We start from the raw sequence: 16,563 nt of genomic DNA, 5'->3' as shown, positions 1-16,563 counted from the left end.
CCTATACATCAGACCATCAAAACCAATTTTGGTACGTTATTTGACTTTTGAATGAATCTACATAGCACTGTACAGTAATAATATGAAGACCAAAAATTGGTGCATAAACAACCTTTGAACTTTCTCATCTCTGTTCTTTTTAAACTTGCCTTTCACCTTTTTAGTTGGATAGAATAGTACCAAGTTAATGTTCCTTTTTTAAAATGTTAATCCTAAGCTCTGGTATTGACTAAATTTACAGCTGCTCTGTTGGACTGTTTGTGAATCATAGAACGTAAGACTACTGCTGTTCAGGAGATGTGTTACAATTTGGTCTGCCTAGTATGTAAAAGTAATTGTGAGAAAGATCTATTAACTCTTGAAATTTCTCACCCTATGGTAGCTGGGATAGGCTCCAACCACCCCACCTCTGATAAGAATAAGCAGAAGAGGTTGGATATATGGTATTTAATGTTCAAATTCAAAATATGTGAATTAATATAATTATTATTTTATTTCTAAGGATGATATTACAAGCTACAGCAGTGAGGGAAAACTGTGAAGAAAACCCTGTTTCATCAAGGCAGCTGCGCTCATCATCTTCAGACAGTTTTGTCAGTTCAACAGCTGCCTTCCAACCAATCTCTGCTCCGACGCAATCTCCTGCCTCATCAGTTTGTAATGGAACATTATTAACGGAAACTCCTGCCTTGACCCATGAAAGTAGTATCTCACACAAGTACAGCAGCGCTTCAACAAACATTTCCTTCAGCCAGTTACCAGTGTCTTCATTGGAAATCTACCCTTCCACTAGTCAGCCTTCTACCTCATCATCTGCATCTTTAAGTGATCCAGTTCTGGTCCTGACGTGCCGAAATACCTCAAGCTCACCCTACCAGACCAGGAATCCAGAGAATCATTGTTCAGCATTACCCTCTACATCAACACACAGTCAATCTGTAAACTACGATAACTACCTTTCAATCATGACTCCACTATCTGACATGTCTTCTGATGATGAGGAACTTAACCAGGCTATACTAGCAAGCCTGCAGAGCGAAAGGTTAGTTTCAAATACAAATGTTTTACAGTAGCCAATTAAACACACCATATTTGTTGCAATCCAATACTGTAACCAGTGTTGTGAAGGAGTGTAATCCATCCTCAGATATTTATATGCATATATGATATTTATATTTGCTGTTAACAAAACAGTTTTTTGAATAATGTCTACAGAGTCAAATGATAATGCTGTAATGCTGGCAAATTTTATTTTATTTGAAATAGGCAGCGAATTTTTAACAGAGCCTATCTGACAATGAAGTGAAATTTACTTATTGTTATTTACTTATTGTGCATTGAAACTATTTTTCTTTGCTCTAGTGCTTTCTAGTTCTCCAAAACATATAAACAATACAAAAAGCCACTGAGCAATATACTTCTTTGTACATTTTGCTTATGATTATGATAATTTCCTTTAGGGATTATTAAAGTATGCTGATTCTGATTTTGACAAAACTTTGTATGTCCTTGTAGCCCTTGTATGTGAATGTTTTTACTGATGTTCTTTTCAATATTTTTTCTTTTTTTTTCTTTTTTTTTTTTTTTTTAATCCTACAGGACTTCAAGTTGTTTGGTATCAGCAAAAGATATTTTGGAGGAACTTTCTGCAAAAGTAAACCAGCAGAAGAAATGCAAGTTCAACATTAATAGATCAACAGTCCTGGATGGAGCAATTAGAGGTTTTAAACGAGCGACATATGATCCATGCCACACAATTTCTGTCAGGTTTTCTGACGATATGGGAGTACCTGAAGAGGCTGTTGACTTGGGTGGACCAAGAAGAGAATTTCTAAGACTTCTGATCAAAGCTTTGCCCCTGTCTCCAATGTTTGAGGGTGAAGAAGGCAAAATGAACTTGGCGCTTGATAGTGCTGGTATGTGATGGACCGAGTTGAAAAACAGGAGGAGCCCAGGAATTATTAGAAAAATATAGTTTCCATTTATTTAACCCCCAAAAATTATATTTACAAGACTAATAAATGTTGAGCTCATAAAAGAGGTCAAAGACACAAAACTGAACTCGGGCAAAGACTGCAAACTTAACAAACCAAATGACTGCCACAAACAAACATAATTGACCTAAACATGAAATGACATACAAGGGTATATATAATGGCTGATCAGACCATTGTGACACATGAGGGGTAACAAACAAAACTAAATCATAAATCACAAACGATGCAGTACAATCTAGTTTGTTAATAAACTAAACACTAAAGAAGAAAACCAAAAACCCCATTAAACCCTAAACTCAAAAATGTAATTAAATACAAATACTTTGTTTTTGCGGTTTTCGTCCTGGTCGCGGAACACTGGACCAGCTCTTTATCCTCTCCAGGATGCTTGAGGGTGCATGGGAGTTTGCCCAACCAGTCTACATGTGTTTTGTGGACTTGGAGAAGGCATTCGACCGTGTCCCTCGGGGTGTCCTGTGGGAGGTGTTGCGGGAATATGGGGTGTCTGGCCCATTGCTACGGGCCATTCGATCCCTATACAACCGTTGCAAGAGCTTGGTTCGCATTGCCGGCAATAAGTCGGACTCGTTCCCGGTGGGTGATGGGCTCCGCCAGGGCTGCCCTTTGTCTCCGGTTCTGTTCATAATTTTTATGGACAGGATTTCTAGGCGCAGCCAAGTGGCGGAGGGCTTTCGCTTTGGTGGCCTCAGAGTCTCATCTCTGATTTTTGCAGATGATGTGGTTCTGTTGGCTTCATCGGGTGCCTCCAGCTCGCACTGGAACGGTTCGCAGCCGAGTGTGAAGCAGCGGGAATGAGGATCAGCACCTCCAAATCTGAGGCCATGGTTCCCAGCCGGAAAAGGGTGGAGTGCCCACTCCGGGTCGGGGATGAGTTCCTGCCCCAAGTGGAGGAGTTCAAGTATCTCGGGGTCTTGTTCGCGAGTGATGGGAGAAGGGAGCCGGAGATCGACAGACGGATTGGGGCTGCAGCTGCAGTAATGCGGACGCTGCACCGGTCCGTCGTGGTGAAGAGGGAGCTGAGTGTAAAAGCGAAGCTCTCAATTTACCGGTCGATCTACGTCCCTACCCTCACCTATGGCCACGAGCTGTGGGTAGTGACCGAAAGAACGAGATCGCGGATACAAGCGGCAGAAATGAGCTTCCTCCGAAGGGTGGCTGGCCTCTCCCTTAGAGATAGGGTGAGAAGTTCAGCCATCCGGGAGGGGCTCAGAGTAGAGCAGCTGCTGCTCCACATCGAAAGGAGCCAGCTGAGGTGGTTCGGGCATCTGACAAGGATGCCCCCTGGGCGCCTCCTGGGTGAGGTGTTCCAGGCAAGTCCCACCGGGAGGAGGCCCCGGGGCAGACCCAGGACACGCTGGAGAGATTATATCTCTCGGCTGGCCTGGGAACGCCTTGGTATTCCCCCGGATAAGCTGGAGGAGGTGGCTGGGGAGAGGGAGGTCTGGGCCTCTTTGCTTAGGCTGCTGCCCCGCGACCCGGCCCCGGACAAAGCGGATGAAGATGGATGGATGGATGGATGGATGGATGGATGGATACTTTGTTTTTAAAGTAAAGAAAACACACATTCCCCCCTTCAGCAGGAGGTGGTGGTATGGTCCAATTATCTTCCTTTCCATTTAATGGTTTCAAACCCTTGCTACCATCTTTTGTCCGGCAACTCCCAGGGATGATAGCAGGTAAGAAATAAAAAGACAAAGGTTAGTCAGAAAGCAAAGAAATGAAGTAGTATGAATACATAAGTAAACTAAATGTGCGCGCTTAAAAATAGAACAAATGTATCCAAACCAATCAATAAAGTTATTGGAAACTAAAATGTATTACTATGTTCAAATGAAGAATGAAAATACAAAAGTTACCGACTTTAGAGTGTGGCCACGGGTTTGGCCATCACATGGTATGTATTGATTTTAGGCTGATATCCCTCGAGTAATGCAATAAAAAAATCGTTTTTATGAAGTTCTTGTCAAGCGCTTTCATGCATCTATTGACATGTAATGTTTTTCATTATTTCTAGCCATGAGGGAGGACAGGTACTTCATTGCAGGCAGAGCCATTGCAGTAAGCCTTGTACATGGTGGTCCACCAGCAGGCTTTCTGTCCCCAACACTCTTCTCTTGCCTTGTTGATGGCCCAGATTTGGCTAAACCAGTTTTAGAAGATGTTGCCGATAGTGACCTGCGTGAAAAAATTAAAAGGGTAAAACTGATTTGTCAGTTGTTGGATAATGTTTTAGTATTGTGTGCATTTCATTCTACTCCATGTATTAATTGGGGCCCATTAATTTTTTATTTTTTTATTTGAAGGTTAAAGAGTGTAAATCCTTTGAAGATCTGATAGTAGCAACTGAGCCACTTCAGGAATACTTAGCCAATGCTGGCTGCCTGAGGCCGCTATGGAGGCTGGAAGACAAGGATCTGCTTATACATGACATTATCAAAGTCAAGTCAAAGTCAACTTTATTGTCAATTCTGCCACATGTACAGGACATACAGAGAATAGAAACTTCGTTACTCTCAATCCCTAGATAAAATAGAAAATGAACATTTAAATATAAGAGTGATTAAAAATGCAAGTAAAATATTTTAAAGTAAAAAAAATTAAATAATATAGTACAATTTTACATATAACAAGAAAGCTATACAATATACAATATAAGGGTAAATGACATTGAGTGCAAACCAGGCAGAGTAGTGCAAATAGGCAAATAGTGCAAATGGAGATTTGGTAATGTACGGTATGAGATAGTGTAACACAAAGTCTTATGAGGTAATGGCAGTCCAATGCTCCACAAAGTGACTGGTAACTGGTGCAGGCCAGTGAGTGAGTAAGAGAGTGTGTGTGTGTGTGTGTGAGTGTGTGTGACAGAGTTCAGTGAGACCGTGGAGGAGAGAGGGGAGAGGGGGCAGAATCGGGAGGGAGTTAAGCTTCCTGACAGCCTGATGGATGAAGCTGTCCTTCAGCCTGCTGGTCCTGGCCTGGAGACTCCGCAGTCTCCTCCCCGACGGCAGCAGCTTGAAGAAGCTTTGCATTGGGTGCGTGGGATCAGCCGCTATGCAAAGGGCTTTTTTAGTGAGACGGGTGCTGTAAATGTCCTGGAGGGAGGGGAGAGAGACACCAATGATCCTCTCTGCAGCTCTCACTATGCGTTGGAGGGTTCTATGACAGGACGCATTGCAGGCTCCAAACCACACAGTGATGCAGCTCGACAGGATGCTCTCGATGGTGCCTCTGTAGAAAGTGTGCATGATGGGGGCTGGTGCTCCTGCTCTTCTTAGTTTGCGGAGAAAGAAGAGACGCTGCTGTGATTTCTTGGCCAGTGCTGTGGTGTTGTACGTCCAGGAGAGATCCTCTGTGATGTGCACACCCAAGAACTTGGTGCTGCTCACTCTCTCCACAGACGCTCCGTCAATGGTCAGAGGAGCATGTTGGGTGTGCATTCTCCTGAAGTCCATTATCATGTTCCAAGTAATACACAGAGTCCGTGGTCCATTTGAAAGGTATGTATGTATGTATGTATTTATTGTTGTCCAATAAGTAACTCAAACCCATGCTGATTGCCTTGTATTCTGGGAATTTTGTGTGACATTTCTTTATGTGTAGGTACACCATGCCTCCAAAGGTGACAGCATCACATGAAAAATGCATGATTTGGGATATACACTTTTGATGATGTGAATAATCGGAAGTAAAAATTATTGTATATATAAATTCATATGTTTTAGATTATACTTCTTGGATCCATTCATTTTTGATGTGATTTTAAAGGTAATTCTGATTATCATTTAGATTTCAGGATGGACTACGGACACTTGAGGTGCTGGACAAAATCCAAGCTCACCCAGAGAGTTTTCGCACCCTTCTATGCTGGTCACCTTCAGTGCTTACAGCTGACCTTCTTGACAGCCTCTTTACCATCTGCCTTTCTCCAGCTGGGAGCAATAAAAGGCATGCTGAAGCAGTTGTCATTAGTTTCTGGAGAGACTACCTAACAGATGCAGAAGGTAAATTTAGCGTTTTAAGCATTGTATGTTCAATTTATAATGCGGTGCATCTTTTCATTGAATCAGTTAAAAGTATAAATGCTTGCTGTGTTTTTTGTCTTTAATGCCATTTTTGACAGTATTGCTTTTCCTTTAGATCAAGACGGAACACAGAAGCTGGGGACAATTCTTGCCTTCGCCACTGGAGCCAACACTGTTCCACCAATTGGCTTCTCTCCACAACCGTCCATTGAATTTCTTCACCAAGAGCCTGATGCACAAGCCATGTCTAAACTACCCATTGCAAACACGTGCATCAATTGTTTAAAGTTACCACTTCATACCTCTTACAAAGACTTTCAGGAGAATATGGACTTTGCATTAGGTAATACACATGGTTTTGGAATAGCTTAATTCCTAGTCAGGTTAGTATGCTAATCTGAGTTTTGCACTCAGTTAAATTAATGAGTGTCAATCATTAACTAATTCTAAAGGGGGGGGGGTGTTTTGAATATCAATGCATTTTCTTTCTCAGAAATCAAACCAAAAATGTTCAAAATGTTCCACCTAAAACACCAATTAACACACTTGAGACCAAGCTGAATTTACTTTGTTGCCATATTTCATATTTCACCCACCTATTTTGTGATTGGAGGCTCTGTTTTTGCATTGACCTTTTAACAAATGTTCATTTGCTTCAAGTCTATTTGCTTGTCAGGGTACCATTCTACAAGTATACAATAGTTATATATACTAACATAATTCAATAATAATTTTTTCATTGCATTAATGTATGTGCATTGTGATTATTTTTGTTTTCTAGCTTTGTACTTGTTTGTTGCTTTTATTCTCTGGTGTTCTTCAATATTGTTTATCTGACACTTCTATTCTATTTGATCAGTGATCCATGTTTGATGTATTTACTGACTGTATTAATGTTAATGTTATCAGTTTGAGTCCTCTTGTTCCAAGACAATACATCTGGTGATTGTGATGACCAAAAACCTCAATAAAATGTGGTTGAACAAATTTATTTTTTCTTTTAACAAGGTGTTTTAAAACAAAACATGGTTGTAAAATCTCAACAGACTCACATAATACAACTCATAAATTCTTTAAAATTGTATACAAACTGTCAACATGCATGTAAAGGTTGATAGTAGCATTCTTGAAATTTAAAGCTGTGACTAAACTTCTAATAATACTGAACTAACAACAGTCTTGGCACTGTATTCTTTTTAAGCTGCACAACCACAATTACAGTAAATGAAATTTCTCCAGAGGCCTTATTGATATTTTAGGATTGTCTCTCAAGAAAACGAACAAGGTTGCAAAATAAATCTATACCGTTATTGCCATCATCTTCAAATGGATCAAAGGTCTGTTGAAGTGTAACCATCATGGTGTCACTGATGGAAATGTTAATTGATGGAACAATGACATTATTGTTTGTCTCCAGCTCTGGCAGTGGTCTGCATCCATCAATACCAAAGTCATTTTCACAAATACCATTCATATTTGGGTTATGTATTCCTGCATTGTTGATAATGCCCCTTTGCCACAGCTGAAGAGGGGTTTGCCCTCCTTGTGTTGAAAGTCCATGGTTATTCCACTGGTTCTGAAATTCTGTGGCAGCTCTTTGAATACATGGCAAATATATATAATGAAGACAAAATAAATGGACCTCATTAAGTGAATCTAATACACCATGCTCCTCCATAAAATTGAAAAGATTAACAAAATGATATGAGACCACTCGATTTAATTCTGCCCATAATCGCTCAATTCTTTGATTATGCACAGACCTGCCAGTGATAACACTATGCCTGTTCAGTCCTTGCCTGTAAAGCATGAAACGGGCAACACCAGTGTTTTCTAGCCCGTGATCACATCTCACTCTGGATGGCATTCCAAAGTTCTGAACACCAACCATGAACAGTGACAAAACACTTGATGCCCTGTTGTTATCTAAACACGCAAGGTAGATGATGGTTCTACTGAAACCATCCACACAGCCATGGAACACCATCCTCCATCTCACAAGTTTGTGGTTTCCATCTATATGCCTATAGAAAAATGAAATAAGTATAAGTTATGTATGGGGAAACTATGACATGGTCAAGGATATGCACACGTTTGAGTAAATAAAACAATGAGTTATTTTGCTTTAGATAATCCATTTTGCTATAGACTTAGAATCAGGACTGTTTTTCTGTTAGAATTTTCTCACCATAACTGATTGGGGAAAGGAACACTGTACAGTCGTCGACGTATTGCATTGCGTCTTCTGAGGGAACGTCCAAAGGGGTCAATTTCTTGTAGACTTTGTCTTACACGCCACCTTTGGATTCGTAACCCACGTGATCTCAAGCTGCCATGCACATATTGTTCACCTGCATTTGTGGTATACTGAAGAATTTCCCTAACAACCCTGTTCAGGTTTTCATCGGATAATGTTGCATAAGTCAGTGGCTCAATGCCAAGGTCCTCTCTGTGCCTGTACAGAGTACGGGAGCTAACCCCTAAGCATGTTGCAATGCTTTGCCAGTTCATTCCAAGAGATACTAAATGAGATATTTGTTCTCTTGAAATGCTGTATCGCGGTCGACCTTGAGAGCAAGTCATGAGAGGTGGAGGTAGCAAGACAAGTCTGTTCTCAGATGTAGTTCCTTGTCTGGTTTCATAAGCAGTCAGTAAAAAAAATAGCCATCCATTTAAGGACTGTAATGTATTCACTGCTTCTCTATTTCTTGCATCGTCAACAAATCTTGAGATGGACAAAATTCCAGATGAGGTTTGAATGTGATCACCAAGTTCTCTATGGAGCCTCTGACGAACAAAAGAATCTGTAGCTTCTCTTTGAATTTGTTCCAAACATTCTAATACATTATTTAAAAATGTTCTAATGTCATTTTCATTACTACTTACTTGACAAATTAACTGCAATACTAGCAAAGAAAGCAGGATGACTTTGAACAGCTTCATTGCTTGGTTCTTCTGGTTTAGGTCTGGGTATGTCAAGTAAGTTCTCCAAGTGTATTACATTTCCTGGTTTAAGAATAACTTCCTGCTTAAAAGATTAACTTCCTGTGTTAGGAAATGCAGATGTGAATGTCAGAGTGTATGTATGCAAGGGTAAAGGATAAACACTGGGATTGTATGTATATATGAGTATAGGAGTACAAATATATATGTGTTGAAAGGTAAAGGGTATGTATATATATGTATGACTAGAAAGGGCTGCACCTGCAAGGAGAATAAATATATGTCAGCATAAAAATATGTAGCATTAAGAAAAATAGAATACATGTGTGTGAAAGGAAGATTAATGGATTTATGTGAGAGTGAATATACATGGATATGAAATAAGAATAAAGGTGTGCGAGATGACAATATATGTATGTATGTGAGAGTGACAATACATGTGCATGAAAGAAGAATATATGTATGTGAGAGTGAAAGTATATGTGAGTGAAAGAAGAATATATGTATGTGAGAGTGAAAGTATGAATTTTGGCTTGTACGGCCCCTCATACAAATCTGTTTTCTGCTCATATTGTAAAACTCTATCATCTTCCCTGTGCAGAGGAGTACGAGTACGAGTACTTGCATTTCAGTACTCGTTGATACCGATACTGAGTACTTAATAAAAACATGATTTAAATTTGCAGGTAACAGCTTTAGTCCTATAATTTAACAAAAAACAAACAAACAAGGGACTAGTTTGGAATTAAGAACATTTATTTAAAATGAAAAGCATGTTGTATGCAACATATTACAGAATAAATAATTATAAAAAAAACAAAATTTAATTTTAAATTTGTTCCTCTGTTTCTCTGTTTAGAAGTCTCACTAGCACAGTCACAGCTGGGATGACATCAGAGACTAGTGCGCCGTAGCTGCTCACTTTTTTTAGTTAGTTCCTCAAAGGGGGCGAGGATAGCAACAGTCGTCTCCATAAGAGCCCATTGGTGAGCGGTGAGATAGTCAGGGAGTTCGTGCACTCGCTTTTGCTCAATGAGGGACTGGAGCATGTAATACGTGCTGTTCCAGCGCGTCTGTACGTCCTGCTGCAGTCTCTTTATTGGCTGGTTGAGCTGTCCCTGAATGTCCTCGAGGCGGGAGTAGGCTAAGGCGGAATGTTTAAAATGCCCAACTATTTTCCGTCCCACTGCTATAGCATCAGCTATGCTCCTCTGTGCTAATAAGCGTAAATTGCTTGTGTTAAATGCGCTACCTTTAGAGCCTCCTCTGGACAATTTCGCTGAGCACAATTTGCAGTCCGCCTATGTTTTCGCGTCTTCGTTCACTTTGAAATAGTTCCACACAGCTGATATGTCTCGCCTCGCTTTCTCCCCGCTCTGAGCAGCAGCCGGGGCGGGCACTCGGCGCCTGTGATTAACCCCTTATATGCCGCTCAAACATAGACAGGTCTCAGACCGTGGTATCGGTCCTTGGTATCGGGGGACTTTTAACGAGTACTAGTACTTTAGAAAATGTGGTATCGAGGCCGATACCCGATACCGGTATCGGTGCATCCCTAATTACAAGTCTTCCTCCCCAACCAAATCTACTAAGGGGACACCGAACTTTTGCTCTCCAGAGATGATTATGTAGGTGTTCTGTAAGGATGACGAGTTTTGAAAAAAGTTAGGTTATACAGATCCCCTCTCAGTATACCTGCTGCTCATATCTCATCATTTTTCTGTGCATTGGTATGTGGTATTCCTCACACTGTGCTCCTCAGTTACACCCCCTGCCCAATCCAATCCTCACACTGCTTCCTCTCTCATAACTGTGTCTCCATTTCCATTTTATATTGCACAAACTAATGGACTGACAGAGTAGGTAGGAAAGCGTGGTGAAATGGCACTTTGGCTAATCTAGCTTCCTGTTTATACGTGGAAAATGTAACGGTTATAGACCCTGTGCACGAGAAAATGCTAATTTCTTGTTTTAAGACCGGATGTAGGGTTGGACTGCGAAGGTGGACTCCAAAATCATGTCCAAAATACAAAAACGGAGAGATCGCATTAAGTTAAAAAGAGCAGGAGGTGGAAACAGTCACCATTGCTGTGTCATAAAAAATCAAATGTTACATTTTGACGTTTGAAGCATGTAGATCGATTGGTTGTTTACATCACTCAACACAAGCAAAATTGCATTACAAAATCAGAAGACACATCGTCCACATTCAGAAGCACATCTCTGTATAGTGACAGTTCTTATGATTTAAAGAGGGAAATGTCCAGTATTCAAACTACAGGTGAACAATGGAATAGAATAGAATAGAATAGAATAGAATGCCTTTATTGTCACTATACAGTTGTACAATGAGATACAGAGCATCTCCTACTCAGTGTAAACATGCTGGGGGGGTACAGTTATATATAAATGTACAAATATACAAGCCGGTTTAAAAAAAAAAGTAATATGTAATAAATAGTGTTGTGTATATACAGTTGAGTTATTGCACATAGAATTGGTATTGCACTGTGGTGGTCCATAGAGGAAGTGGGAAGAAAAAAATTGGGGGGGGGGGGGGCCTGCGTTATCGGTGCATGTGTGAGGTCAGGGTGGTTATGGCTTTGGGGAAGAAACTGTTTTTGAGTCTGTGGGTTTTTGTGCTGATGCACCTGTAGCGTTTCCCTGAGGGAAGCAGGCCGAACATGTTGAAACCAGGGTGGGAGCTGTCCTTGATAATGTTTGCTGCTCTGCTGAGGCAGCAGGAGGAATGATGATGATCTTTTGTGCTGTCTTGACCACACTCTGAAGCCTCACTCTATCTGCCTTGGTGCAGCTGCCGTACCATGCCGTGATGCAGTAGGTTAGCAGGCTCTCAATGGACGAGCGGTAGAAGGTCAGCAGCAGGTTGGAGTTCAGCTTGTACTTCCTGAGGACTCTCAGGAAGTGCAGCCGCTGTTGGGCCTTCTTGATGACCGCTGAGATGTTGTCTGTCCAGGAGATGTCAGCAGAGATGAGGACACCAAGGAACCGGAAGGTGTGGACCCTCTTCACACACTCCCCGTTGATGTAAAGGGGGGCCAAGTCAGTGCTGTGTCTCCTGAAGTCAACAATGAGCTCTTTGGTTTTCTTAGTGTTCAGTGCCAGGTTGTTTTCTGAACACCATGCTGCCAGCTTCAGGACTTCCTCTCTGTAGTCTGCCTCATCTCCCTTTGAGATGAGTCCGACTACCGTGTTGTCATCAGCAAACTTGATGATGAGAGTGTTGTTGTGGGTTTAACTGCAGTCGTGGGTGTAGAGAGAATAGTCAAAGCCAGATGTTTCCCAGATGTCTCTATATAATATTTACGAAGGGTATGTTGTGACTTATCTTCACAATTACAGTGGTCCCTCGCTATGGTTCACCTTAAGCAGCCTCGCTGTTTCGCGAGTTTGCATGCTTGTTTTTTTTTGTTCTGCGTCCTGATCAGCTGTAGACCATTGTCGATCTCCTCCGTGCTGTCTCTCCTGTACAGTACAGAATGGCTTCATCAATCGCTAGCAGTGTGACTCTGAAGTGCTGTACTGTATGTTTGTAAGTTTTCTCCCCAACAAAAAACAATGTCGGCGAAACGTTTTGCACCGTCATAGGCAGCTGACTGAAAACTGGTATTGATCTTCGGTTTCATTCTATAATACTGGACTTTTTTTTTCTTGAACTTTGAGAGTGTTTAAACGAGAGAGAAAAGTGGGACAATGTCGATGCCTGTCTGAGAAAAGTGTATAAAGTGTGTAGTGAGGGGTTTTACAGCCTTAAAACATATAAAATAATTGTAAAAAAAATAAAGTTGGCTATTTTGCGGATTTCACCCATTGCTGGTTATTTTTAGAACATAACACCCGCGATAAAGGAGAGAACACTATATACAAATACTGAGAAATATTCTCTATTTTGCTCTGAGGCCAGGGGGAAAAGTATCGACAAGTCGATGAACGCCATCTACAGATGTATTCGGTAAATGCTCAAGACATCTTGAGAAATGTAAATCGCCGCTTGAGTCATCCATTTGGTTGACTTTTTTTTTTTTTTTTTTTTTTAATAATGACCATAAACAAGGTGCGAATATCACACCGAAAACGAAGCGCCTTACAGGAGTTTCCCCACCAGAAGTCGCATATGCTAAGGTACACATAGTCTATTGGTAAAAAATATATAAGAGATGGTAATAACACGACTAGATTTTCATTCTTTAACCTGGTCTGATGGTTGTAGAATGTGAAAAGCAGTGTGTTTGTGTCTTTGTAACAAATGACTTTAAAAATAACAATAAATTAACCCTTTCACACAGCTATTCAAAGGTTGTTTTCTTGTATTTGTGTCAGTGTTGCTGGTGTACTTGCACATAAACCACTACATTGGACACTGATGTGTCACTCCATACCTTGCCTCCCACTGGTCGTCTAATGTTACTATAGACGTATGACATGTTTCATTGTAATTATTGTTATTTAACCCTTGTGTGTGAATGTGTGTGTGAATGGGTGGATGACTGGATATGTAAAGCGCTTTGGGGTCCTTAGGGACTAGTAAAGTGCTATATAAATACAGGCCATTTACCATTTCATGCATGAATTGTGACAACCTCAATCACAATTTTTTTCTTAGGTATTTTTATTTATCTTTTCATGCCTAAAGATGAATAAAAATACTTAAGATCCAAATCTGGATTGAGGTTGTCATAATTCATGCATGAAAGGGTTAATTTTATTATAATTTTTTTTATCTTAAGGTGCCGGTGTTGGCCCAGTTATCCACATTGGTAAACCGACAGTTATCACGGTGGACGCCAAGGTTGCCGGACAAGGCAAGGCCACATGAGGTCACGGGTATCTGAATGCCAGCTTGACAAAGACATGGTTGAAAATGACGACGGCACATTCGACATCTTTTACACACCACCACAGCCTGGCGCGTATGTGATCTGTGTCCGCTTTGGAGGGGAGCACATCCCTAACAGTCCATTCCAAGTCATGGTGAGTGATCTGCATTTAATCCAACATACCTATGTCCTTTGTTGACAACTAGAATTTCATGAATAAAACTGAGTTTTCAGTCTCAGTCAAAACAATCGCAAACAGGCAGAGTACAGTTATCAAGAATGACCCTCGAGTTAGAGAAGCAGTAGTGTCTTATGATGAGTCTTAAGCTGCGTCCACGGTGAAAGCAGGTTGCAGCAAGCTGGTGACCCGAGAAAATAGAAAGTCAACGACATGAAGCACCTAACCAAATATTAGAATATATCAAATATATATAATTAATAATAATTAATAATTGCTTTATGTGATTTGAAACTTACCTTTCAAAGTATCCACCAAGGGACTTACTGTTCTTTAAGAACTTTAAAGATATCAGATCGAATAGTGATAAAACAAAGTCATACTTAATACACTTAAGGCCTGGCGATCAGTATGTCAACTTGAGGGAAGATCAAAGTTCACATCTATGTTCACCCCAATTGTGAATAACCTTGACTTTCAACCTGGGATGTTCGATACAGGTTTTAAGCAATGGAGGGACAAGGGGGTTCATAGGCTGAGGGACTTATTCTCCGACAATGTGGTTATGCCATTTGACCAAATGGTGGAGAAATATTCTCTCCCCAAACATGACTTCTTCTGTTATTTACAGATAAGGCATTATATCTTGCACAGTACTAATTTCAGTGAGAACCATGAAAGTTCTCCTGTTGAGAAATTATTAGTTTGAACAGATAAAGAGGTACCTGTGAAGATATTTTATAAGGCTTTATATCTCGCACATTCATGTTACAGTCTTAAAGGCACATAAGGAAAAGGAATTAGGTAAAATAATTGTTGATGAAGAGTGAAAAGATGTCCGCAATTATTCCAAATCAATCTCAGTCTGTAATCACACCAAAGCAATACAGTTAACAGTTAAAAATTATACACAGAATGCACATATCTACATACCGCAGACATCAATACAATCCTACCCTTTTACCCTCATATGTTTAGGAGAAATGTGTGGGCTCTAAAGTGCATAGAGAAAATAGTTTGGAAGGAAGTCACTAACCACTCTTTTTCTCTCTGTCAACAGGAAGTCCCTTGCAGTTCTACGTGGATTACGAACGGTGCTTATGGCCCTGGCCTTATCCACGATCCATCTGGAGATCTTCCAAGACTACATGCCTGGAAACATTCTGCCCGAAACCCACTGCTTCACCCCATTCATCATTAGTGTGCCCTAGGAATCACCAGGGGACAGCCTCTCTTACAACACCCTCGGTGCAAGAGGAGCCCTGCCTGCTGATGATTCTGCGTAGCGTCCATCTGATAAGTGAGAAGTTTGCCAAACAATGAGACTCATCAGAATCCAAATACTTTATTAATCCCTGAGTAAAAGACAGAGGGGGAAAGTAATAAAGTTAAAGCGTGGAGAAAGAAGCAGGAGCAACTGAGACAGGCTGCATGCACACACAAGAATAAGCGTTAACCCTCATCTGTTTTGTCTGTCTGTCTTAGGAATTTCCTTTGTTTCCAAGGAGATTGGTGAGCACCTTGTTAACATCAAGAAGAACGGTCATCATGTTCCCAGCAGCCCAGTTGCTGTTATGATCAAGCAGTCAGGGATTGGTGATGTGAGCCGTGTGAGTGGGCCGAGGCTGACCAGGCCAGGACTTTTCAGCCTGCAGAGTTCATCATTGACACTCATGATGCAGTTATATGCTCAGTGAAAGAATAGATAGGTGAGATCCTTTGGTGTGAACAGGACTATTCTAAGGACGTTCTACGACACTGTGGTGGCGTCTGCTGTCTTTTATGCTGTGGTCTGAAGTTCTCCAGAGGCCTGGTAATGAACTAATCATTTGATTCAGGTGTGTTGATCCAGGGTGAGATCTAAAACCTGCAGGACACCGGCCCTTGAGGCCTGGAGTTCGACATCCCTGGTAAGCTAACATCCATCATGGACAGCCCCTCCCACCCCCTGCATGAGACTGTACGAGCACTGAGCAGCTCGTTCAGCAGAAGACTTTTACACCCACAGTGTAGGAAGGAGCGCTACCAAAGGTCATTCTTACCAGCAGCTGTCAGACTCTATAATCCAGTTTAACATGGTTATCTGACTCATCATCTGTTTAATTGAAATATCAAATGTTTTTAATTGCTGCTGCTCACTTGCAGCTTGTTTGCACTGTATATTTCACCAGGATCATTCACCACTTGTGTACATATCTCTGTACACTTTCATCTTTACATGTGAATTTCAGTTGCTTACTTTGTGTCTTCCTTCTATATTTTATATTCCTCTTGCTATAAGAGCTGTGTAACACCCAAATTTTGGAACTACCGGTACTGGAAGGACTCTCTCTCTGCAAAAGGTGGCGTTACAGAGGATATCGGCTTGGAGGGACCTCTTCCAGGTGGATGAAAGATGGTGCTCGGCTCTTTATGAAACTGAAGCTGCTCACCAAAAAGCCCAATTGTCACATAGGGAGAGAATTTTCACAGACTGCATCCAGCTGAGGTGGCTAGAACTGATATCGCTGTGTCTGGATGCCCCCTGCATCAGCATGCCTCACCTACTCCAGCTAATCATGGAT

The 16,563-nt window shown here is 41.1% G+C and overlaps 1 protein-coding gene and 1 long non-coding RNA gene across 2 annotated transcripts in view; both read left to right on the top strand.

Moving 5' to 3' along the window:
* LOC143414347 (uncharacterized) overlaps positions 1-587 on the top strand; it is a 10,301-nt gene extending 9,714 nt beyond the window's left edge. Inside the window, exons 3-4 of the long non-coding RNA XR_013094907.1 lie at positions 1-31; positions 503-587. The exon at positions 1-31 is cut by the window's left edge and continues 105 nt beyond it. This is a non-coding gene — a long non-coding RNA (uncharacterized LOC143414347). The remainder of the gene's footprint in view (positions 32-502) is intronic.
* Positions 588-4,870: 4,283 nt separating this feature from the next.
* On the top strand, positions 4,871-6,473 carry LOC112436669 (G2/M phase-specific E3 ubiquitin-protein ligase-like). The gene is made up of 3 exons (XM_024806480.2): positions 4,871-5,515; positions 5,805-6,019; positions 6,156-6,473. Exons 1-3 carry the CDS (start codon positions 5,262-5,264, stop codon positions 6,410-6,412), a joined length of 726 nt encoding a protein of 241 aa, XP_024662248.2. The 5' UTR covers positions 4,871-5,261; the 3' UTR covers positions 6,413-6,473.
* Positions 6,474-16,563: the final 10,090 nt, after the last annotated feature.

Source organism: Maylandia zebra, linkage group LG20 (genome assembly GCF_041146795.1).
Source record: "Maylandia zebra isolate NMK-2024a linkage group LG20, Mzebra_GT3a, whole genome shotgun sequence".
In the NCBI taxonomy this organism is placed as follows: Eukaryota; Metazoa; Chordata; class Actinopteri; order Cichliformes; family Cichlidae; genus Maylandia; species Maylandia zebra.
This window is presented reverse-complemented; position numbering and strand designations above follow the sequence as displayed.